At 52.0% G+C, this 23216-nt stretch overlaps 1 protein-coding gene across 2 annotated transcripts in view; it reads right to left on the reverse strand.

The window, feature by feature from the left end:
- RAB11FIP3 (RAB11 family interacting protein 3) overlaps positions 1–23216 on the reverse strand; it is a 107926-nt gene that overhangs the window by 35665 nt on the left and 49045 nt on the right. The window contains exons 3-6 of one of the 2 annotated variants that reach the window (XM_032145414.2): positions 21696–21790; positions 10927–11138; positions 4611–4760; positions 2325–2459 (exon numbers count right to left, since the gene is read on the reverse strand). In XM_032145414.2, coding sequence (XP_032001305.1) covers positions 2325–2459; positions 4611–4760; positions 10927–11138; positions 21696–21790 — 592 coding nt within the window. The remainder of the gene's footprint in view (positions 1–2324; positions 2460–4610; positions 4761–10926; positions 11139–21695; positions 21791–23216) is intronic. The other variant, XM_032145415.2, reaches the window with a different exon arrangement.

Consider the following 23216-nt stretch of genomic DNA (forward strand, 5'->3'; position numbering starts at 1 on the left):
GCTAATTTTTTGTATTTTTAGTAGAGACGGGGTTTCACTGTGTTAGCCAGGATGGTCTCGATCTCCTGACCTCGTGATCCGCCCGCCTCGGCTTCCCAAAGTGCTGGGATTACAGGCGTGAGCCACCGCGCCCGGCCCCAAGGCACACTTCTTAGTTTCTACAAAATGAAATGTATTTAGAGGCTCCAGGGTACCTGGAAAATGCAACAGCTGTTGGCCTGTTCTGAGGTGACTGGACATCGTATCCGACATCAAAGCTTCCAGAGGTGGTCTGGACTAAGTCACCTCTTGTCACCCACAAAGCATGACCAAATAAGCTTACTTTCAGGCAAGTCCATGGAAACTAAAACACAAGATTCAGATCTCCTCCACTGAGGGTTATGGGGAGAATGTTCTGACTGGCAGTTGTGTGTCCTGATTGTGTTGAATTGAATGGCATATTAACCACTTGGTAGAGTCTTTTTTTTTTTTTTTTTTTGGAGTCAGAGTTTGGCTCTGTCACCCAGGCTGGAGTGCAGTGGCACAATGCTGGCTCACTGCAGCCTCCACCTCCTGGGTTCAAGTGAACCTCCCATCTCAGCATCCCAAGTAGCTGGAACTACAGGCGTGCACCACCATGCCCGGCTAATTTTTATATTGTTAGTAGAGACAGGGTTTCGCCATGTTGGCCAGGCTGGTCTCAAACTCCTGGCCTCAAGTGATCTGCCCACCTCAGCCTCCCAAAATGCTGAGATTACAGGCGTGAGTCACCGTTCCTGGCCCGCTTTGTAGAGTCTTAGGAAAAGGGGTGGCAGAAGCTGGACGTGAGGATCCACAGGACTTGCTGGTTGTACTTAGCTACATCCTAGTCCCTTCTCTGCCCCCACAAAGCCCAGCAGCGGTGACCATGGCCATCTTGGAGCTAGTTCTCAGTGTGGGAAAAAATCAGTTCTATGTCAAAAATCTTCAGAAAATGAGAGAAGAGACCTGAGTCTTCAGGCTTACTTTCACATACGGAGATGACATGCTTGGGCTCAACTTACTGGTGAGTGAGAGGGCAAGTCTCTGCGTGGGAAGAACAAATGGCCCCTCCCCAAGCAGGCTGAGCCATCGTCGCCAGGCCCTGAACCCCTAGCTGAACACACACAGCAGGCGAAAACTGATTTCCCCTAAAATAGAGGTTAGCGGATCTTTGGAATCACCGGAATGGAAGGCCCTCTTCAAAGAGCACTTCTGCTTTCTCACCAGTGCTGCCAAGACCCCCTGATGCTCCAGAATGGCCATCAGTGCCGGGCCCCACCCCCACCCTCTCTACCTGAATGGGCACTGGCTGGGGGCCCTGTGCTTCACGGCATTTCACGGAACATAAGAAGAGTTAAGGGCCCTGGAAATGGAACTAGAGGCAGGACAGAAGCCTCAGTAAGGCTGTGAGCAGTGAGCGCCCGCCACCAAGGATGGGCTGGCCTCGGCAGAAGCCCCCTGGGGGCAGGGACGGGGGCAGGCTCAAGACAGGTAAGCAGTTTCACAAATACCTCTAAACATGCTAGAACCATCAGGATAGCTCACGTTTCTGCCACCTTTACGCACCCTCCCAACAGGCCAGGGCCCGTTCTTTAGGAAGCCGTCCCAGATTGCCAGCATGAGCCTGTATGCTCACTCACCTCTTCCGCTAGGCTAGGGCTGCTGTAGAAAACTCCAAAGCGGCCCCTTTCTTCACCAGACCCTTCTGGAAAGCTGCCCAACTAGGGGCTTCACCGCAAGCGAAATCAACACGATGCCTAACGGGCACGTCGATATGTGCAAACCACCCAAAACCATCTTCTGTAACTGGGGGTTAGACATGGGGGCCAGCCACAGAAGCTCCCCGCTGAGACACAGTCAGCTCCCTTACACGCTCACTGTGAGTACACAAAACTCCATTTAAACTAACAATCCTGAAAGCTGTTTACACATCTGTTCTTAAAGACTAAATCTTTAACTTTCCCAGTTCTGTCTCATGAGCTCAATGAAAGAAATCTTCTAGTAAAATGCAGAAAGTATCCTCTTCCACACACAGGACAGTCAGCACGGCTGGCAACGACTGATCACTTCCTCCCACCAAGAAAGCACTGGCCCGGGCTGCGCATGCAGGGGAGGAGGCAGGGCCCTGGCGGCCCATAGCGTGCAGGGGGGGAGGCGGGGCCCCAGGAGAGTCCCGCTGCCTCAGAGGCTCCTGGTCACCTCGGGGCAACCAGGCCAGGCCTCAGGAAGCACCAGAGTCAGGTCAGGCCCTCAAGGGGGCTGTGGGTATCCAGAGTCCCCCACACCCTGGGAACAGACAGCAAGGCCAGGCACTGGTCAGTTACCTATTCATTTCAAGATCACTCAGGCGGGCAGAAAGATCCTCAAGGCGGTTGATTTGTTTGTGGCACTGGCTACAGTAAAACTCAAACGCCTCATCAGTGAGGATGCTGTGCAGCTTTGCGGCAAGAGGGTCAGTGCTAGAGAGACAGAAGCATCCGTTCAGGAGAGGATGGGGACCCGTGGGGTCATCTGTGACTCCGCACGAGGGGCCGAGGGGGACAGGACAGGACATGGTGTGGAACAAAAGCACGTGGAGAGAGAATGAGCTGTGCAATGTTCTGGCTCTTGCCTTTAGACCGCAGTGAGCCCACATCCCTCAGCTGCCTCCAGGAGCCCAGGACGGGCACCAGCTCGAGCATCGGGGGCCCTGCACACACCTGCTCCTCTGGGTCAGGTGCCCAGAAGAAAGCAGGGGCAGCCTGAGAGCCTCCTTGCAAAGCAAAAGCCCTTCTTTAACAAGAAGGTAAAAAACCATACTGCTTTCTCTTTTGCCAAAAACATATCAACGTGATAGCGAACCATGTCTCCAGGTAAACCTGTACTTACTGTACTATATTTATGATTACTCCAAAAACCACCTCTAGCAAAAACTATGCCTGAATGATAAATCTACAATAGTTTTGTGATTTTTAAGATGTGCATTAAAGCCGGGCACCGTGGCTCATGCTTGTAATTCCAGCACTTTGGGTGGATCGCTTGAGCTCAGGCGTTTGAGACCAGCCTGGGCAACATGATGAAACCCTGTCTCTACAAAAAATACAAAATCAGCCCGGCGTAGTAGCTCCTACCTGTAGTCCCAGCTACTCAGGAAGCTGAGGGAGGTTGAGGCTGCAATGAGCCATGATTGCAACACTCCAGCCTGGGCAATAAAGTGAGATCCTGTCTCAAAAAAACCCCAAAAAGACTGACCTCCGTTAAAACTCAGTGTTCGATTTCGTGGTGGTGCTAGCTAACCTCCCTGTGACTTCACCTCCAAGGGCTTCTGGGCCACTGGCAGGGGGTGCTGCGTCTGCGACGCGAAGGCAAAGGAGCAAAGGCAGCTTCATCTCGGGTTCTGGGACCCACATGCTGTGGGAAACCATTTGGAAACCATTTGGAAGCTCAAGTAAAGAAAGGTGAAGAGTGAAACATACAATGTAGCATAGACATTACACTTCAAACAGGTAACAATGAAAACACTGAACAGGAGACAGGGACAAACTAAACACGTAGGAAGAGGTGGTTACCAAGCACAGAGACACAAGTTTAGAAACGCCTCAGTCCTCTGGCCCTTGTCTTGACACCGCCACGTGCTGGGAGAGGAAAGTGCCTAAGACAAGCACACTGCCTCTGAGGACCGCCTGCGATGCCTCACTCACGCACAGCTCTCCCAGGACGCTCGCCAGGACTGAAGCACACAGGACATCCATGCAGGGTCCCCACAACCAGGGCTGACGGGCGGCTTCAAGGAGGGCACGTGGGAGATGAAAGGAGGGGGACCCTATGGGCAGACGAGCCACTCAGCGCAAGGGACGGCCCCTCCTGCGCCGCCCTCCACCCAGGTTCCCTGGGCCTCGGTAACAGCGGGCGGGCGGCGGGCAAGGGAAGACTCTTGTGGCTGCTTAAAGAGACTCGGGCTGGCAAAGATGGAGGACAACCTAGCAGCAAACGGGAGAAGGGATTGAAGTAACAACCCCATCAGCCAGCCGAGGGTCTCCCTGAAGTCAGGAGCATCCTCCAGGGACTGACTCCCACGTGGGAGCCCCTAGCCCTCAGACATGCGTACCCAGACCCCCATGTTTGGATCCAAGCCAAGAGGACTCTGGACTCCCTAGAGTGACTCTGGACGTTGATGAGTGGGCATCTCGCCCGCTGCGTGTCATGCTTCTGTTTATTCAGAGTCACAGCTTTCCAGTTTGGGGATGTCAGGTATTTATAAGGAAATGAATCTGAAGACTCACTTATGATCGTGACACCTCCCTCAAAAGCCTGCACAGACCACCATGTGATCCACGGCCCATAGCTAAGGAGCCCGAAAGCCGAGTGTCCAAACACAGCTCTGTGCCACATGATTCTGCTGAAGCCTCAGAAATTTAGAGTGATCTGGGGATGTGGCTGGAGAAGAGGGACTTCTCCCAACTTTCATAAATCCAGGTATAAATTTAAAATTTTTGAATATGGTTTACTTAATCACATTACGTCAAGGAAAGCAAGTTCTCTCTTACCAATGCACGAACCAAAAAGGGAAACTTCCCACAACTAACCACGGGAAGAAGAGGGAGGAGGGTGTGCTGGAACACCGTCATTACCTGGGCGTGAGGAAAGCAGGGTCGCTGCAGCCCAGCTGCCCGTTGCATAGGGTCTCTGGGGACAGCTCCGCCTCACTGCCTTCACCGTAGTCCTCAAAGTGCTCCTCGCCCCCGATCACCGTGATGACAGACTGGCCATGGGGGTGAGGCCTGCAAAGTAAAACAGAAATGATGTCTTCTGACTGAAGGCCATGGGCACCCCCGAGCTGAGGGTGTGGAAGATGCTTTCCAGAGGGTGTGCTACAAGCCACATGTGAGTCCTGGGAGCCACGTTTAAAAAAAAAAAGGAAGTGGGCTGGGTGCGGTGGCTCACGCATGTAATCCCAGCACTCTGGGAGGCCAAGGCGAGCAGATGTCTTGAGTTCAGGAGTTTGAGACCAGCCTGGGCAACAGGGGGAGGCCTCAACTGCAAAAAAAATTTTTAAATCACCCAGGCGTGGATACACACGGCTGTAGTCCCAGGTACTCAGGAGGCTGAAGTGGGAAGATCGCTTGAGCCTGGGAGGCCGAGGCTGCAGTGAGCAGTGATGATGCCACTACACTCCAGCCTGGGTGACAGAGCAAGGCCCTGTCTCAAAAAAAAAAAAAAAAAGGTAAAGAAACAGATTTATTTATTTTTTTCTGAGACAGAGTCTGGCTCTATCACCCAGGCTGGAGTGCAGTGGCGTGATGTCGGCTCACTGCAAGCTCCGCCTCCCAGGTTCACACCATTCTCCTGCCTCCGCCTCTGGAGTAGCTGGGACTACAGGGGCCCACCACCACACCCGGCTAATTTTTTTTGTATTTTTAGTAGAGACAGGGTTTCACCGTGTTAGCCAGCATGGTCTCGATCTCCTGACCTCGTGATCCGCCCACCTCAGCCTCCCACAGTGCTGGGATTACAGGCGTGAGCCACCGCGCCCAGCCCAAATATATTTTAACAAAAAATTTGACTTAGCCCAACACGCAGTCATTTCAAAACCTCCAGCCTCTTCACACTCCTCACTCGTGTGCCCTCCCATGTCACAAGTTCCACAACCCAGCCCCACACGGGACAGCACAGGTCGACACAAACCAACATCTGGGTTCAAGCACCTTCGCCTCTTCTCTAGGGAGCTGCTGTCCTCACACAACCACTGGGCGATGGAGTTCAAACTTCTACTTTCATCTAAAACTTAACAGCAATTGCAACAGGGAAAAGGAAGGGGTTTCCAAGTACCCGTCCTCCTTCTGAAGGGAGTGACTCCTCCACAGCCAAGTTCTGGAAAACACAGCGGCTAGGGGCAACGGGAAACAGCTGTGCCTTCAGTGGCTCCTGTGCTCTAGCGGTCCCCACTGCCACCCTCCCACAGAAGTCCTCGGGAGAACCTTCCGTGCAGGCCGGGCACTGCTCCGCTCCAGGAAAGAAAGGGGCCTGGGAGAGTGAGGCGACTCCTCATGCCCAGGAGAAGGGGGCAGAGTCAGGAGGACCGCGCACTCTGCTCCGCCCGGACCCACCATGCTCAGCCGTGAGAAGTTCCAGTTTCACACCCACAGAAATGCCCACCACGCACCACTCCTGGGACAGCTCAGGATGAATCCCATGGCCTTAAACACTCAGGCTTAAACCAGGGCCGGGCGCGGTGGCTCATGCCTGTAATCCCAGCACTGTGGGAGGCTGAGGCTGGCAGATCACGAGGTCAGGAGATCGAGACCATTCTGGCTAACACGGTGAAACCCTGTCTCTACTAAAAATATAAAAAATTACCCGGGGGTGGTGGTGGGCGCCTGTAGTCCCAGCTACTCGGGAGGCTGAGGCAAAGAATGGTGTGAACCTGGGAGGCGGAGCCTGCAGTGAGCTGAGATTGCGCCACTGCACTCCAGCCTGGGCGACAGAGCCAGACTCCGTCTCAAAAAAAAAAAAAAAAAAAGAAACCAAAACCAGGAGGCCTGCGCCACTTCATGGCCTCCCAATAGGGTCTTCAACTTGGCGCTGCCTGTCTGCATCAGCCCCTTCCTTCCTACACGGTGACAGGGAGGTGCGGCTGCCTTCCACAGCCGCCATCTAAAATTAGGCTACGTTACAGGAAGACTTTACTTTATGTTTCTTACGACTGGGTGCTTGTTTTACCAACAGGCTCAGATACTGTGACAGGAAACTGCCCTCTGAGGGGAGGAGAATCAGCGAGAGGAAAACACACACTGGTCCATCGGCCAGGAGGCCCTTCCCCGCCTCCCCAGGCCACCATGGTGAAACCTGCTACTCCCTCAGAAGCGATGACGAGGGGCTCAGCACCCCTCACCACCCATCTCCTCCTCTCCTCAGGACAGTTGTTCCTGATGCTTGACGGGAACAGAGAAGGCCCACATGCAAGGTCACGCTGGGGACCAAGAGGCCCATGCCACACGGCAGAGACTGTATAAACCGGACGGTCTGCACCCGGATGCCCAACGTGCTTTGCACGGTCCACAGAAGATGAGCAGCACTAGCTAGCAGTTAGATCCAGCCACAAATGAGCTGTTCAAAATGTGTGTCGCCCAAAAGAGTTATACTTTTTTTTTTTTTTTTTTTTGGAGACAGAGTCTCGCTCTGTCACCCAGGCTGAAATGCAGTGGTGCCATCTCGGCTCACTGCAAACTCTGCCTCTCTGGGTTCAAGCGATTCTCCTGCCTCAGCGTCCTGAGTAGCTGGGATTACAGGCACACACCACCACGCCCGGTTAGTTTTTGTATTTTTAGTAGAGACAGGGTTTTACCAAGTTGGCCAGGCTGGTCACAAACTCCTGACCTCATGATCCACCTGCCTCGGCCCCCAAAGGGCTGGAATTACAGGCATGAGCCACCACGCCCCACCAAGAGTTATACTGCTCAAAAACTAGTGAGAAAATACACGCCCATAATCCCAACATTTTGGGAGGCCAAGGAGGGCAGATCACTTGAGGCTGGCAGTTTGAGGTCAGCCTGGCCAATATGGCAAAACCTTCCCTCTACCAAAAACACAAAAAAATTAGCCAGGCATGGTGGCGGGCGCCAGTAGTCCCAGCTAATCAGGAGGCAAAGGCAAGAGAATTGCTTCAATCTGGGAGGCAGAGACTACAGTGACCCAAGATTGTGCCACTGCACTGCAGCCTGGGTGACACAGCAAGACTGTCTCAAAACAAAACAAAACAAAATAAAAATATTATGTAGCGATCACAGATCTGAATATGAAGGTAAAACAGTAACACTTTTAAAAGAAAGCGTAAGTAAACATCATGGTGACTGTGTAGTAAACAAAGATTTATTAAGTAGGACACAAAAGTGCTAATAAACATAAAAGAAAAATGGATTAGCTCAACTATAGCAAAATTAAAAACATCTGTTCTGGCCGGGGGCAGTGGCTCACACCTATACTCCCAGCACTTTGGGAGGCCAACGTGGGTGGATCACAAGGTCAGGAGTTCGAGACCAGCCTGGCCAAGAGCGTGAAACCCTGTCTCTACTAAAACTACAAAAATTAGCTGGGCGCCATGGCAGGTGCCTGTAATCCCAGCTACTTGGGAGGCTGAGGCAGGAGAATTGCTTGAGTCCCCGAGGCAGAGGTTGCAGTGAGCCAAGATGGCGCCACCGCACTCCAGCCTGGGCAACAGAGCTAGACTCCATCTTGACAAAAAAACAAAAACAAAAATCTGTTCCTCAAAAGGTGAAAAGGAGACCCACGGAGCAGGAAAAAGGATCTGTGATACACACACCCCATAAGGGACTCATATCTAAAGGACTCCTATGATCAGTGAGAAAAAGACGGAGGACCCAACAGACCTGGGGCAGAGGCCAAATCCTGCCAATCCTGCCGCGGCCTGTTTCTGAAAATTGTTTCACTGGGACACAGCCATGCTCACTGACCCACGTGCCTTTGGCTGCTTCTGCAGCACAAAAGCCGGGCTGAGCAGTTGCCACGGCGGCCATGTGGCAACTCTTCTAGAGAAAAAGTCTGCAGACCCCTCCTGCAATCAGTGAGCAGGCAGAGGAGCTCCCAACCCTGATGAAAGGTGCACACCTTATCAGTCACCCAGGAAGCGCAAGTAAGATGCACATGGTACCATCTCTCCACGCCCCCCACAAGGTGAGCAGGAGAGCAGACACAGCCACGTGCTGCTGAGGTCAGGGAGCACAGGAGCCACAGATGCCAGAAGCAGGTGACCCTGCAGCCCCCGCAGGAACTTCCAAGGCTGAAGGGACGTGCTCCCGATGAGCATCCTGCTTAGGGCCGTACCATGCTCCCAAAGACATGGAATTCCTAGAGCAGCTTCACCCTCAAAACCAAAAACGGTAAACTACCCACTGCCGTCAACAGGTGAATAAATTTTAAAGTCACAGCATGTTCTCGCAATAGAATAGTAAAAGTAAACAATTTACAGTGATGCACAAAAATAGGGCTGAATACGGCCAGACGCAGTGGCTCACACCTGTAATCCCAGCACTTTGGGAGGCCGAGGCGGGCGGATCACCTGAGGTCAGGAGTTGGAGACCAGCCTGACCAACATGGTGAAACCCCGTCTCTACTAAAAAATACAAAAATTAGCCAGGCATGGTGGGGTGCGCCTGTAATCCCAGCTACCCAGGAGGCTGAGGCAGGAGAATCGCTGGAACCCAGGAGGCAGAGGATGCAGTGAGCGGAGATCGCACCACTGCACTCCAGCCTGGGTGACAAAGCAAGACTCCATCTCAAAAAAAAAAAAAAAAAATAGGGCTAAATCCACAAGCGCAACAGCAAGTGGAAGAAGCCAGGCACAGGAAGGACCTTGCTGTGTGGGGGAACTTAAGGAAGATGCAGGGCCAGTGGAGAGCTGGCTGCTGTCAGGGGCCTGGGAGGACCCTGGGTGTGGGAGTGTTTTGTTCTTGCCTGAGAAAAGGACCGTGGGAATGGTCAGTTTGAAAAACCTGCTGGTTGTGCACTTACAATACAGGCACTTACTTGTGGGTATATTATGTTGGCTTAATATTTACAGACTTAAGCTCTGTAAAACATTTGAAGAGGTTTATTCTGAGCCAAATAAGAGTGACTAACAGCCTGTGATGCCGCTCCAGGAAGCCCTGAGAGCATGTGCCCAAGGGGATCAGGCTACCCAGGGTTTATGCATCTTGGGGAGACAGAAGACATCAACCCTACATGCAAGATGCTGGTTCAGTCAGGAAACGTGGGACAGCTCTAAGTGGGGGACAGGAGGGCTTCCAGGTCAAAGCAGATGCAAAGATCTTCTGATTGGCAATTGTTTGTTTGAAAGAGTTATTATCTAAAGACTTGGAATCAATAGAAAGGAATGCCTGGGCTTAAGATAAGGGGCTGTGGAGACTAAGGCTTTATCAAGCAGATGAGGCCTCCGGGCAGCAGGCAGCAGACCTCACAAGGGGCCAGACTCCGAGTTAATTCCCTCCTGCATCAGGGAAAAGACCTGGGAAGGGCGGAGATTCTCTACAGGGGACTGACTTTCCCCACAAGAGACAGTCCTGTAGGGCCATTTGAAATATGTCAAAGAAATATATTTTGGGGTAAAATACTTGGATTTCTTTCAGGGCCTGCCACCTGTCATGTGATGCTACACTAGTCAGGCTGGAATGCGGTGTGCTGTTGCTGCTATAAAAAGTCCACCTTTGTCAGTCTCTGTTTAATGTGAAAGCTGGTCAGCTGGGCCTGAATTCCAAAGGGGGGGGCCTAATGAGCCCTAACGATGGCCTGAACTAGATTTTCAGGTTGACTGAGCCGTGCCTGAGGCTGAGAGAGGGGTCCATCCGTTGGCTGCTGGCTGCGGGGCTGAGAGTTTAATTTTTGCTTCACAATTACACTTCAGCATCTGAGCGGACTTTCCAGTAGCCGGGGCGATACGGAAAGCACTGATCCACGTGAGCCACTGGACACCTCCTTCATCTGACCTTCTCCCAGACTCTGCCCGTCCCTCTACTCCAGCCCCAAATAGCTCGAAATACAGGGGCTACAGAAATCCTGAGGGTGGGGGACAGGTGGGGAGAGAACATGGCCTCCTCAGGGGTGCTGCAAAGGTGAAAGGGTTCCAAAACCCTGCTGAGACATTCACTTCTATAATTTCTATCTCTACAGCTAAAGATGTTGAACAACATTTGAAACCACAGTCGTTCTGACAGGAAAGTCAGCTGGAACAGAGAGACCACTCAGGCAAGGCGGGCAGGGTGGGGTGGGCTCATTCCAGGAAGGTCAGGAGCTACTGCAGGGCCAAGCCCCACCCCTACGTAATGGATCCTAACCAGCACGCACTCCTCCAAGACCCCCGTCTGCCCACCAGACACCTCCACAGGGCGCCACATCCCAAAGGCCTCTCCAGGAGGCCCGTAGCGGGGTACAGACCTGCCTGGGAGCAGCAGCAAGGCACCATGGTCGGGCTCCTCCATGGCGTCCAGGCACTCGGAGGGCACTGCCGAGCCGCCGGCACTGTCTGCGTCCCCTTCAGGTTGCAGCTCAGGGTGCACCAAGGTGCTGGTGTCCTCGTCCGTGAAGGTCTCACACTCACTGTAGGTGCTCTCGGAGCCCATGTACGCGCTGTCCGTCACCTCGTTGGCCTAGGAGAGAGTGCGCCAGCAGTCAGCGGGCACAGGCTGGGAAGGGAACTGTGAACGCCACACACCTCACTGCTGCAAGGCCCTGGAGAGGGCAGTGTGGAGGGAGGGGTCTGACGCCTGAAGTCCCAACTGTCTCTAAGCAGAGACATTACTTATAAAACACAATTCAGGCCAGGCGCGGTGACTCACGCCTGTAATCCCAGTACTTTCGGAGGCCCCGGTGGGTGGATCGCTTGAACCCAGGAGCTCAAGACCAGCCTGGCCAACAAGGTGAAACTTGTCTCTACCAAAAACACAAAAATCAGCCAGGTGTGGTGGCACCTGCCTGTAGGTCCCAGCTACTCAAAAGACTGACGGAGGAGCTTGCTTTTTGTTTTTTGGGGTTTTTTTTTGAGACAGGGTCTCACTCTATCACCCAGACTGGAACGTAGTGGCATGATCTCAGCTCACTGCAACCTACGTGGCCTGTGTTCAAGTGATTCTCCTGCCTCAGCCTCCTGAGTAGCTGGGAAGACAAGCATGTACCATCATGCCTGGCTAAGTTTTGTATTTCTAGTAGAGACAGGGTTTCACCATGTTGGCCAGGCTGGTCTCAAACTCCTAACCTCAGGTGATCCACCCGCCTCAGCCTTCCAAAGTGCTGGGATTACAAGAGTAAGCCACCGCGCTGGCCAGGAGGACCGTTTGAGCCCAAAAGGTCAAGGCTGCAGTGAGATGTGATCACACCACTGTGCTCCAACCTGAGTGATAAAGACCCCTCTCAAAAAAATTAATTAATTAAAAATAAATATAACGGCTGGCCGCAATGGCTCACTCCTGTAATCCCAGCTACTCAGGAGGCTGAGGCAGGAGAATTGCTTGAACCAGGGAGGTGGATGTTGTGGTGAGCTGAGATCACTCCATTGCACTTGAGCCTGGGCAAAAAGAGCAAAACTCTGGGGAAAAAAAAAAATTAAAATAAATAAATATAGGCTGGGCGCAGTGGTTCACACCTGTAATCCCAGCACTTTGGGAAGCCAAGGCAGGCGGATCACAAGGTCAGGAGTTTGAGACCAGTCTGGCCAAAATGGTAAAACCCTGTCCCTACTAAAAATACAAAAATTAGCCAGGTGTGGTGGCGGGCACCTGTAGTTCCCAGCCACTCAGGAGACTGAGGCAGGAGAATCGCTTGAACCCGGGAGGCGGAGGTTGCAATGAACTGAGATCGCGCCACTGCACTCCAGCCTGGGCGACAGAGCGAGACTCCGTCTCAAAAATAAATAAATAAATAAATAAATATAATTAGCCAAGTGTGGTGGCACATGCCTGTAATCCCAGCTACTCAGGAGGCTGAAGCAGGAGAATGGCTTGAACCTGGGAGGCAGAGATTGCAGTGAGCCAAGATCACGCCATTAAGCTCCAGCTTGGCGACAGAGTGAGCCTCTATTTCAAAAATGAAAATAAAATGAATAAAACACAATTCAACTTTTTTTTTTTTTTTTTTTTGGAGAAGGAGTTTTACTCTTACTACCCAGGCTGGAGTGCAGTGGTGCAATCTCCAGTCACTGCAACCTACACCTCCCGGGTTCAAAAGATTCTTCTGCCTCAGGCTCCTGAGTAGCTGGGATTATAGGTGCGTGCCACCATGCCGCTAATTTTTGGGTTTTTAGTAGAGATGGGGTTTCACCATGTTGGCCAGGCTGGTCTCAAACTCCTCACCTCAGGTGATCCACCTGCCTCGGCCTCTCAAAGGCGTGAGCCACCATGCCCGGCTGAATTCAACTTTTTTTTAAATGAAAAACAGGTACATGTCTGAGAGCAGAAAACAAGGTACTCTGAATAATTTTTGTTGTTGTGTGAGACAGGGCCTCTCTTTGAGGCCCAGGCTGGAGGGCAGCGGTGTAATCTCAGCCCACTGCAGCCTTGATCTCCTGGGCTCAAGTGATCCTCCCACCTCAGCCTCCTGAGTGGCTGAGACCACAGGTACAAGCCACCATGCCTAATTTTTTGAAATTTTGTAGGAATGGAGTTTTGCCTTGTTTTCCAGGCTGGTCTTGAACTCCTGTGCTCAAGTGATCCACCAGCCTTGGCCTCTCAAAGTGCTAGAACTACAGGTGTGAGCTACTGGGCCTGGCAAAGTAATTTTTTTTTATTTTAATAAAATAGAGACAGGATCTAGCTATAGCTGGGAACTACAGGTGCCACCACACCTGGCTCAGTTGTTTGTTTGTTTATTTATTTATTTTGAATCAGGGTCTCACTCTGTTGCCCAGGCTGGTCTTCGACTCCTCACCTCAAGTGATCCTCCACACTGCTCAGATTACAGGCATGAACCATTGCAACCAATTGTTTTTACTGCTTTTACTGCGAGTTTTTTTGAGATAGAGTCTCACTGACACACCCAGGCTGGAGTGCAGTAGTACAATCTTTGCTCACTGCAGCTTCAAACTCCTGGGCTCAAGCAATCCTCCTACCTCAGCCTCCTAAGTGACTGGGACTACAGGTGCGAGCCACCACACCTCGCTAATTTTGTATTTTTTTGCAGAGATGGGGTTTTGCCATGTTGCTCAGGCTAGTCCCAAACTCCTGAGCTCAAGTGATCTGCCTGCCTTAGCCTCCTGAAATGCTGGGATTATAGGCATAAGCCACCACACCCAACTTGTTTTTACTCTTAAGTATCTAGCACCTAGCACAGGACCAGGCATAGGTAGATAGTAAATATTTGTGGGTCGTACAAATGAACACAGAACTAAAGAACTATTAAACAGAACATTTTATTTTTTTCTTTTTCTAATTGTTTTTGTTTTTTGAGACAGGGTCTCACTTTGTCATCCAGGCTGGAGTGCAGTGGCACCATCTCAGCTCACTGCAACCTTTGCCTCCCGGATTCAAGTGATTCTTGTGTCTCAGCCACCAAAGTAGCTGGGATTACAGGCATGCACCACTGTGCCCAGCTAATTTTTGTACTTTTTGTAGAGACGAGGTTTTGCTATGTTGCCCAGGCTGGTCTTGAACTCCTGGCCTCAAGAGATCTGCCCACCTCAGCCTCCCAAAGTGCTGGGATTACAGGCGTGAGCCACTGCGCCCAGCCAACATTTTCAATTTAGAATTTCAACCTTAATGAAAATGAAATTGCTGGTTAGGAAAAGTGGCCAACATTTCATGCTCAGAAGACTCTGGGGTTAACAATTTGCAAATAAACAAGATCTCAGAAAAGCTGCAGTCCCAGCAGAAAAAGATGCCCTTTGCACTCTGGTTCTAGTATCGTAAGAAGTAGACAAAGTGGCTGGGCGCCGTGGTTAATGCCTGTAATCCCAGCACTTTGGGAGGCCAAGGCGGGTGGATCACAAGGTCAGGAGTTCAAGACCAGCCTAGCCAATATGGTGAAACCCCATCTCTACTGAAAATACAAAAATTAGCCAGGCGTGGTGGCAGGCGCCTGCAGTCCCAGCTACTCAGGAGGCTGAGACAGGAGAGTCGCTTGAACCCAGGAGGCAGAGGTTGCGGTGAGCTAAGATCATGCCACTGCACTCCAGCCTGGCAACAGAGCAAGACTCCATAAAAAAAATAGACATGTTTAAACCTGGAGGCTACCAGAGGTCCTCACCAGGTGAACCACCTGACCTCACTGGGAAGGGGAAGGTGGCTCCTTTATTAAAAGCCGTGTGACCTCAGACGCGTGACTCCACCACCTGGAGCCCTGCCGCAAACGGGGGTTATAAATTCTCGTCTCACAAGGTGGCCACCTCATGGAGCCAAGAAAGACAATCCAGGAAGGTACTTTTCAAAGCACAGAAACAAGGACTGCAGGGTGCGAGTGTCACTGGTGGGTGGAAAATCCCTGCCAGCTGCTTCTAAAGCCACAAGGGAACAGGGAGTGCTGTGGAGTGTACCTACTCTGGGTGTCCAATTATAATCTCCCCTAGAATCTAAGGAAGTAATTCATAAAAACTAAGTCATTCCTCAAGAGCATCCACTGTAAAATCCAGAACCAGGAGAGCACTGTAAGAAACCCCAGCTCCCATGCTACTCACCATCCCTGGGCAGCTCCCACTCCTGAGGAAGGCAGGGCCCAGGGCCCACTCAGGACAGGGCTGGCCTGTGCTAGGCCTGCGGGACGCCAGGCAGGAAAAGGCAGGAGTGGCCAGGAAAGCAGGCAGGCCCAGGATGTCTGTCAGAGGCTGGGCCTGTCGGGAAGGCATGATGGGGCAGGACGCGAAGCCCAGTGCACAGGTCCAAGACGGTTTGAGGGCAGCTGCCAGCTACCCCAACAGGACTGCACACTCACAGGGGCCGCACTGCCCCAGAGTCGTCAGTGACAAAGACTCACCCCAGGGGCACCAGGAAGACCCACCGCCGACTCTAAAAAGTGTGGTTATTACAACATCAGGTTCAGTGGTTCAGTACGTAGCCTAAAATTTCTTTTTTCTTTTTTTCATAAGAGTCTCACTCTTGTCGCCGAGGCTGGAGTGCAGTGGCGCCATCTTGGCTCACTGCAACCTCTGCCACCCAGGTCCAAGCGATTCTCCTGCCTCAGCCTCCCAAGTAGGAGGGATTACAGGCGCCTGCCACAATGCCTAATTTTTTTTTTTTTTTTTTTTTGAGACAGAGTCTTGCTCTATCACCCAGGCTGGAGTGCAATGGTGTGATCTTGGCTCACTGCAACCTCCACCTCCCAGGTTCAGGTGATTCTGCCTCAGCCTCCTGAATAGCTGGGATTACAGGCACGTGCTACCACACCCAACTAATTTTTGTATTTTTAGTAGAGACAGGGTTTCACCGTGTTGGTCAGGCTGGTCTCGAACTCCTGACCTCGTGATCTGCCCACCTCGGCCTCCCAAAGTGCTGGGATTACAGCCTAAAATTTTTTTTTTTTTTTTTTTTTTTTGAGACAGAGTTTGTCTGTCGCGCAATCTCGGCTCACTGCAAACTCCACCGCCCGGGTTCAAGCAATTCTCCTGCCTCAGCCTCCCAAAGTGCTGGGATTACAGGCATGAGCCACCGCACCTGACCTTGGACCAGCTTTTAAAAAGCCAATGGACTGGTACTTCTGACGGATGCCCGATGCCCTTCCCTGGCCAGTGTGGACCCTGAGTCCCCAACAGGAAGCATGATGTTTCTAAGAACAAACCCACACTTTCTCTCAAACAGCTCATGGAGCCCTGGGCAGAGCATCTGTCCTCCTAGGAAGGGAGGGAGGTCTGGGCAGTGGTGCCTGCTTATTTCACCAAGTTCTTGTTAGACCTGTAGCTGAGGATGGTGCCCCTGCAGGCAAAAGTCAGTGCCTCCTTAGAGCCACCTGTGCCACCTTAGAGCTTAGACAGGATGGTTGGGATGGAAATAATTCTCCACGGACACAGGAACAATGAGGCAGATGCTACACAAACTCAGACTCCCTGTAAGCTGGATGCCAGGGCACCCTGCCAAGCCTGGAACTCACACACTCCGTTCTGGACCCACCTTCACCTTTTCATTTCTAAAGTAAGCCTGAGGGCCAGACACAGTGGCTCACTGTAATCCCAGCACTTTGGGAGGCCAAGGTGGGTGGATCACTTGAGGCCAGGAGTTTGAGACCAGCCTGGCCAACACGGTGAAACCCTGTTTCTACTAAAAATACAAAAATTAGCTGGGTGTGGTGGCAGGCGCCTGTAATCCCAGCTACTCAGGAGGCTGAGGCACAGCATCGCTTGAACCTGGGAGGTGGAGGTTGCAGTGAGCCAAGATCGCACCACTGCACTCCAGCCTGGGTGACAGAGTGAGACTCCATCTCAAAAAACAATTTAAAAAATAAAAAATAAAGGAAGCTGGGCCTCCCTGCCATTGCAGAGTGGCTCCGTGCACTGTAGATCCCACAGAGATGAACAGTTCCACTCCTCAGCGGCTTCGGTGACTGCACCCACCCCTTTATTTGCTCTGGGGTTGTGGATGTCCACTTCCACGCCATCGCCATCAACACTCAGAGCCCCTGGCAGGCTGGATGCCCTGGGGGTTCCAGACAGCACAGCTCACAGGAGCCACCCCGCCTGCTCACTTCCCACTTCAGGCCTGCGGGTTGGTTTCTGCGGTTCTAGGCCTCTCTGCATGGAGTTTTCCGGGGCAGCCATCACCTGCCTTTCCAGAGACAAAAACGTACCTCAAAGCACAGTGCCTGCTCACTCCCCGCCTCCTGGATAAAACGCAGTAACAGCTCACACCGGCCCCGGCAGTTTATTTGCCAGCCAGCCAGGACCTGGCCTTGCCCAGAAGCCATCAAGTCTATGCTACCAACTTTTTTTTTTTTAGACAGAGTCTCGCTCTGTCGCCCAGGCTGGAGTGCAGTGGCGCAATCTCGGCTCACTGCAACCTCTGTCTCCCAGGTTCATGCCATTCTCCTGCCTCAGCCTCCGGCGTAGCTGGGACTACAGGCGCCCGCCACCTCGCCCGGCTAATTTTTTGTATTTTTAATAGAGACGGGGTTTCACCGTGTTAGCCAGGATGGTCTCGATCCCCTGACCTCGTGATCCGCCCGCCTCGGCCTCCCAAAGTGCTGGGATTACAGGCGTGAGCCACCGCACCCAGCCCAACTTTTTAACATTTTTACAAATTACCAATGTTAAGATGAACTCACTTGAAAATCAAAGTGCATCTTAGAAAACGTCGCTATGTCTAAACGTCACATTCACTAATTAACAAGTCCCCTAAATCACCAGCAGACAGAGAAAAAGCCCGTTCAGGGTCATCAGTAACTCAAGTGGGGCCAACACTGTCCCCGTCACAGTTCCTTCTTCCCTGAGCCTTTCTCCACCACAGAAATAGGAATACTGGGCACAGTGCACACTACTGCCTCCTCTTACCCTCAGATGCTGGCCCGGGTGGCCTCACAGGCTGGGCCTGGCTCTGTACACACCTTCCAGGAAGGGCATGCTGTTGGAGACCAGCTCCCCATCATGTCTCTGTCCCAACCGGGTCACTGGCTTTTCTCAAACGACAACGTCACCTTCCTACTTGCTTGTCATGCTGGGGTTTCTGCAAAGCCTGTGTGCTCACCTGGAGGCACATCACCACCTAGGAGAAAGTTTAACCTGCTCCCAGACACGGTCTAATAAACCTCCTGGTGGTGTTGCCCAGGGACGGGAAGGCAAAGTTCAGGAAGTGTCCTTGCTGGTTTAAAAAACGGTTAGTTAGTCAGGGCTGAAAACAGAGCGGCTTTTGTTTTTGGCTTCCTAAGCTGATAATGGTTTGTACAAAAGACACATTTCCCTATCATTTCACTAAGGCAGCTCTTTGCTCCAGACATCGCCGGTAGTGGGAGAAGGAGGGAGGACGGGAGAGAGCGCGGCCCGAAGATTCTGTTGAGATGCGCCTTACACTCCCTGACTTTCCCTTCACTCTTCCAGAAACCCTGACAAACAGCCCCACCACCCCCTGGGCTCCACCTGCTCAGATCCTCCGACATCACCATGCCTAGGAACTCAGCGGCCCCACAGTCCATCCCCTTCCACTCTCCCCGCTCACTCAGACACCACAGCAGCAACTTTCCCGTTATAAGCTGCCTGCTGAAAGGATCCTTGGGAAAACAGTGGGAACCAGCAGACCCACTAGCTCGGCCATGACTAACTGCACACTTTACCCAACCACCGCGGTGTGAACACTGTGATGCTCCCAGTAAAAAGAAATAGGTCTGACTGGAACCATTCAGAATATCAATCAGTCAACCAATCAATCAAAGGTTTATTGACCTGAAGATTACCAGTGGAGGGTCCCCGAAGAGGGTATCTGGATGGAACACATACTCCCTACTCATATCTTTATTAGACTTTTTTTTTAAGATGACATGATGTGCAAGCTGTTTTTTAAAAGAGCAATCTTTCCATAAGTTTCACAGTATCGAACTCCACTTTGTGGAAAATTACATCCCACCCTTAAAAAGCAAAGCAAGACATGGAGGAACGGTAACTGCGTATTTACTAAGTGAAAGAGGTGCATCTGAAAAGGCTGCATGCCAGATGGTTTTAGCTCCGTGGCATTCTAGAAAAGGCAGAGCTGTGGAGACACTGAGCATCGGTGGTTGTGGGGGCTGGTGTGAGGGATGAGCCGGCACTGAACCGACTCTGTGACACTATAATCGTGGACCTGTCAAAACACGGAATATACACCACCAAGAGGGAACCCTAAACTATGGACTTCGGCTAATAATAACATATCAGGCTGGGTGCGGTGGCTCACGCCTGTAATACCAGCACTTTAGGAGGCCAAGGCGGGTGGATCGCTTGAACTCAGGAGTTTGAGAGCAGCCTAGGTAACATGGTGAAACCCCATCTCTACAAAAAACATACAAAAAATTAGCTGGCCGTGTTGGTTACTGGGTGTGGCCCCAGCCACTGGAAAGCCTGAGAAAGAAGGAACACTTGAGCTCAGGAGGTGGAGGTTGCGGTGAGCCAAGGTCGAGACTGTACCACTACACTCCAGCCTGAGTAATAGACTGTCTGAAACACAACAAAACAAATAATCATGTATCAGTGTTTGATCCCAGAATGCTCTACACTGTGTTCCATTTTCTGTAAACCTAAAATTGCTTTAAAACATGAAGCATATTCATTTTTGTAAGTAAAAAAACTTTCCTCCATTCTAAAAAAGAAATCAGGACCTAAAAATATGAGAAGGATTCACCCTGACATGCCAGGTTCCCACCCTTCTGAAGTGACAAGTGGGAGGCTCGGCCACGCCCTTCAGACCACACGGGACTTTAAGGATAAAATGCACCGGTGCCTTCGGTGCCTCGAGTAACATAACTCAAGGTTTGAGGATAAAATGCACTGGTGCCTTCGGTGCCTCGAGTAACGTAACTCAAGGTTTCCATGCCCAGGGCTGCCATAATGAACTAGCACAGACCACGGGTTGTGAAGAAACACCAGTTTATCCTCTCTCAGTTATGGAGGCCGAAGTCCAAAGCCAAGGTGTGAGCAGGGCTGGCTCCTGCCTAAGGCTCTGGGAGAGGATGCATCCTTGCCTCTGCTGGCTACTGGGAGCCCCAGGAGTTCCCTGGCTCTGGTCAGTCTCTGCCCCATCTTCTTGTTGCCTTCTCCCTGTGTGTCTCTCCCCTGTCTTCCAGGGACACCTGTCACTGGATTTAGGGCCCAAACCAGCATGATGTCACTTTGAGATCCTTAATGAACTACATCTGCAAAGACCCTTTTTCCAAATAAGGTCACATCCACAGCTTCTGGGTGGACGTATCTTTTGAGAGGCCACTCTTCAGCCACTGCACCATACATAGGATACAAAAAATCAACAATGCCCTAACAAACATGAGAGGGGAACAAAAAGACAGACACATGAGGAAGAGTGCACAGGCACATGAACACCCAGGAACACACAGTTCCCCGGATGCTGCAGACCAAGGGCTCTGGGTTACCCTGCAGAGACTTGGGCGTCTCCTCGTGAAGAAGCCAGGTCCTTCTCAGGGCACAGGAGCCGCCGTCTGCAGTCTTGGGGTCTCCCAGCACGTTCTGCACACTGCAGCCATGCGAGAGGGCCCAACTCCCACCACACGCCCCCTTAGCCAGCACCTCACTGCTGCCTCAGGCGCAGAAAGAGCACACCAAGGCACAGCCAAACATGGGACCCACAGTGGGCACCCTGGCCCTAGAAGCCGCAGCCCGGCTGATAACCAGGACACCGCTGTAAGGCAGGACCACCCCGGGGTCTGTGTGGGCAGAAGTGAAGCTGCCTGCCCGAGGGTGAGGTGACTAATCCCTGGGGCAGCTCCTCGGCGCAGGGAACCGAGTATAATCCCATGACTCCCACAGTACAGTGGCGTCCAGAAGCAACTCAAACACCACCCTGTGCCAGCCTCAGCTTTTGAGGAGTCAGGGCTCAGAGGACTGACATGAGAAGCCCAGGCCCTACCGGCCAGCAGCTCAGCCCCACTTCTGGTGCCCTTGCTCGGCAGCAGGCAGACCAGGACTGGCGGCTGCTACCTCCACCTTCCCGGCGGCCCCCAAGGGCTCAGGTTCAACTTCATACATTTTCTGCCGCAGCCACGTGGCTCTCCTGGAATCTAACCCTCTAGACCGGCGGACATGGTTACGCTCTGTCGACCACAGCTGTGCTCGAAGACCCTCTCCCCAGCTACGTTGAGAACAAGGGACCCACAGTGACAGGACACGCCACGTCACCGTGACAACCCTGGCTGCATCTGGGAGCAGGGTGGACAGCCAAGCAGGGCAGGCATTAGTCAGGCATCCCCAACACAGAAAATCACCTGCAAGTCGACAAAAGGAACCCTCCCAAGCCCTCTGCTCCGTCTGTGCCTGCCAGCCTGGCAGCGGGTGGTCGTGATGTCACTGCCCACCCCACCTCTGCTGGCTGACAGACCCTGCGGGAGGACTCCTGCCCAGGCTGAGAGGGCGTGTGGCACAGACGACTGTGGCCCTCCTGTCACAGCCACAGAGCCCCACGGTGCACACAGGGCGGGAGGCCCTTCCTTCACGCCAGCTTCTAAAGAAGACAGCCCGGGGCAGGAGGCACGAGCTATAGGGCATAAAGGAAGAGGTGGATGCCAGACTTCCCCCAAGCTCCTGGGTGAAAACCACTTGCCTCGTAGGTAACGAAGTCATCGAACTCATCCGGGCAGGCCAGGGGCTCCTCATCTTGGGCAGAAGCGACGCCACCATAGCGCTGGCCATCGGGATCTGCAGGGAGAAGACCTCGTGCTCAGCAGGCCACCCGCAGCCACCCAGTGATGGGACCCCTGGCGGCCTCGGGGCTCCCTGGGAAGGAGGCCCTCAGGGACAGATGTGTGGGAGTTGGGGGCCCTGGGGGGGGGGGTCAAGACAAGCAAGGGAGTGAGCGTGAGAAATCCAGGGAGAGAAAACAGCCTTGCCGACGGGTCAGAGATGCGTTCCCCACAGGAACAAGGCTTCTGGAGAGAATTCTAAGGAGGAGGTGCGGAGGTAGGAGATAAACTTTTTATTTCTTAAAAGAAGCAGACAGCACTGTAAAAAAAAAAAAAAAAAAAAGAGCAAGACGTTGAGCTCCATAAAACTATCCATGGCCTTTAAAAAGTGTTAGGTGCCAATCAGATTTAAACCTTTAAAAACATTACATGAGAAGGTGTAGGTATGATGAAATAATATGAAAACAACATCTTTTCCTGGGTGCTGGGCTCACGCGCAGTTTTCATTTTATTTTGTTTTATTTTTGCTTATCGTCTATAATCAATGTTCTATGAGAAACACTTTAAAGGAAAAGCTATCTTCTCATGAGAGATAGGCTATAATTCTTACATCAGCTACAGTCATCACTTTGCAAACACAACCAATCCCGCAGCACCTGCCTCTCCTCCTGTAGGAAAAGGCACTGGCTTCCAGCCTCTCAGTGATATTCACAGGTCAAAGCACCTTCCAGGGCCTGTGAGTGACAGAAGACACTTAGGTGTCCTCACACTGTCTCACTATTAATTCAACTACTTGCTTAAAATATACCAGCTACTTATAAAATAGCATTACTTCCTCAATACCTTTAACACAATCTATTCTAATGTCAATCACTTATTTTAAAAGTGAAGGTTGGGGCCAGGCACGGTGGCTCATGCCTGTAATCCCAGCACTTTGGGAGGCCAAGGCGGGCAGATCACTTGAGGTCAGGAGTTCTAGACCATCCCGGCCAACACAGTGAAACCCCGTCTCCACTAAAACAATTAGCCAGGGGTGGTGGGGGCACACCTGTAGTCCCAGCTACTCGGGAGGCTGAGGCACAAGAATCACTTGAGCCTGGGAAGTGGAGGCTGCAGTGAGCTGAGATCATGCCACTACACTCCAACCTGGGTGACAAAGTGAGACTCTGTCTCATAAATAAATACATAAATAATAAATTTAAAATAATAAAAAATAGGCCGGACATGGTGGCTCACGCCTATAATCCCAGCACTTTGGGAGGCTGCGGTGGGCAGATCACGAGGTCAGGAGTTCAAGACCATAGTGGCCAACATGGTGAAAACCCGTCTCTACTAAAAATACAAAAATTAGCTGGGCATGGTGGTACGTGCCTGTAATCCCAGCTACTTGGGAGGCTGAGGCAGGAGAATAGCTTGAATTGGGACCCAGGAGGCAGAGGTTG

Source organism: Hylobates moloch, unplaced genomic scaffold, assembly GCF_009828535.3.
Source record: "Hylobates moloch isolate HMO894 unplaced genomic scaffold, HMol_V3 SCAFFOLD_23, whole genome shotgun sequence".
Classification (NCBI taxonomy): Eukaryota; Metazoa; Chordata; class Mammalia; order Primates; family Hylobatidae; genus Hylobates; species Hylobates moloch.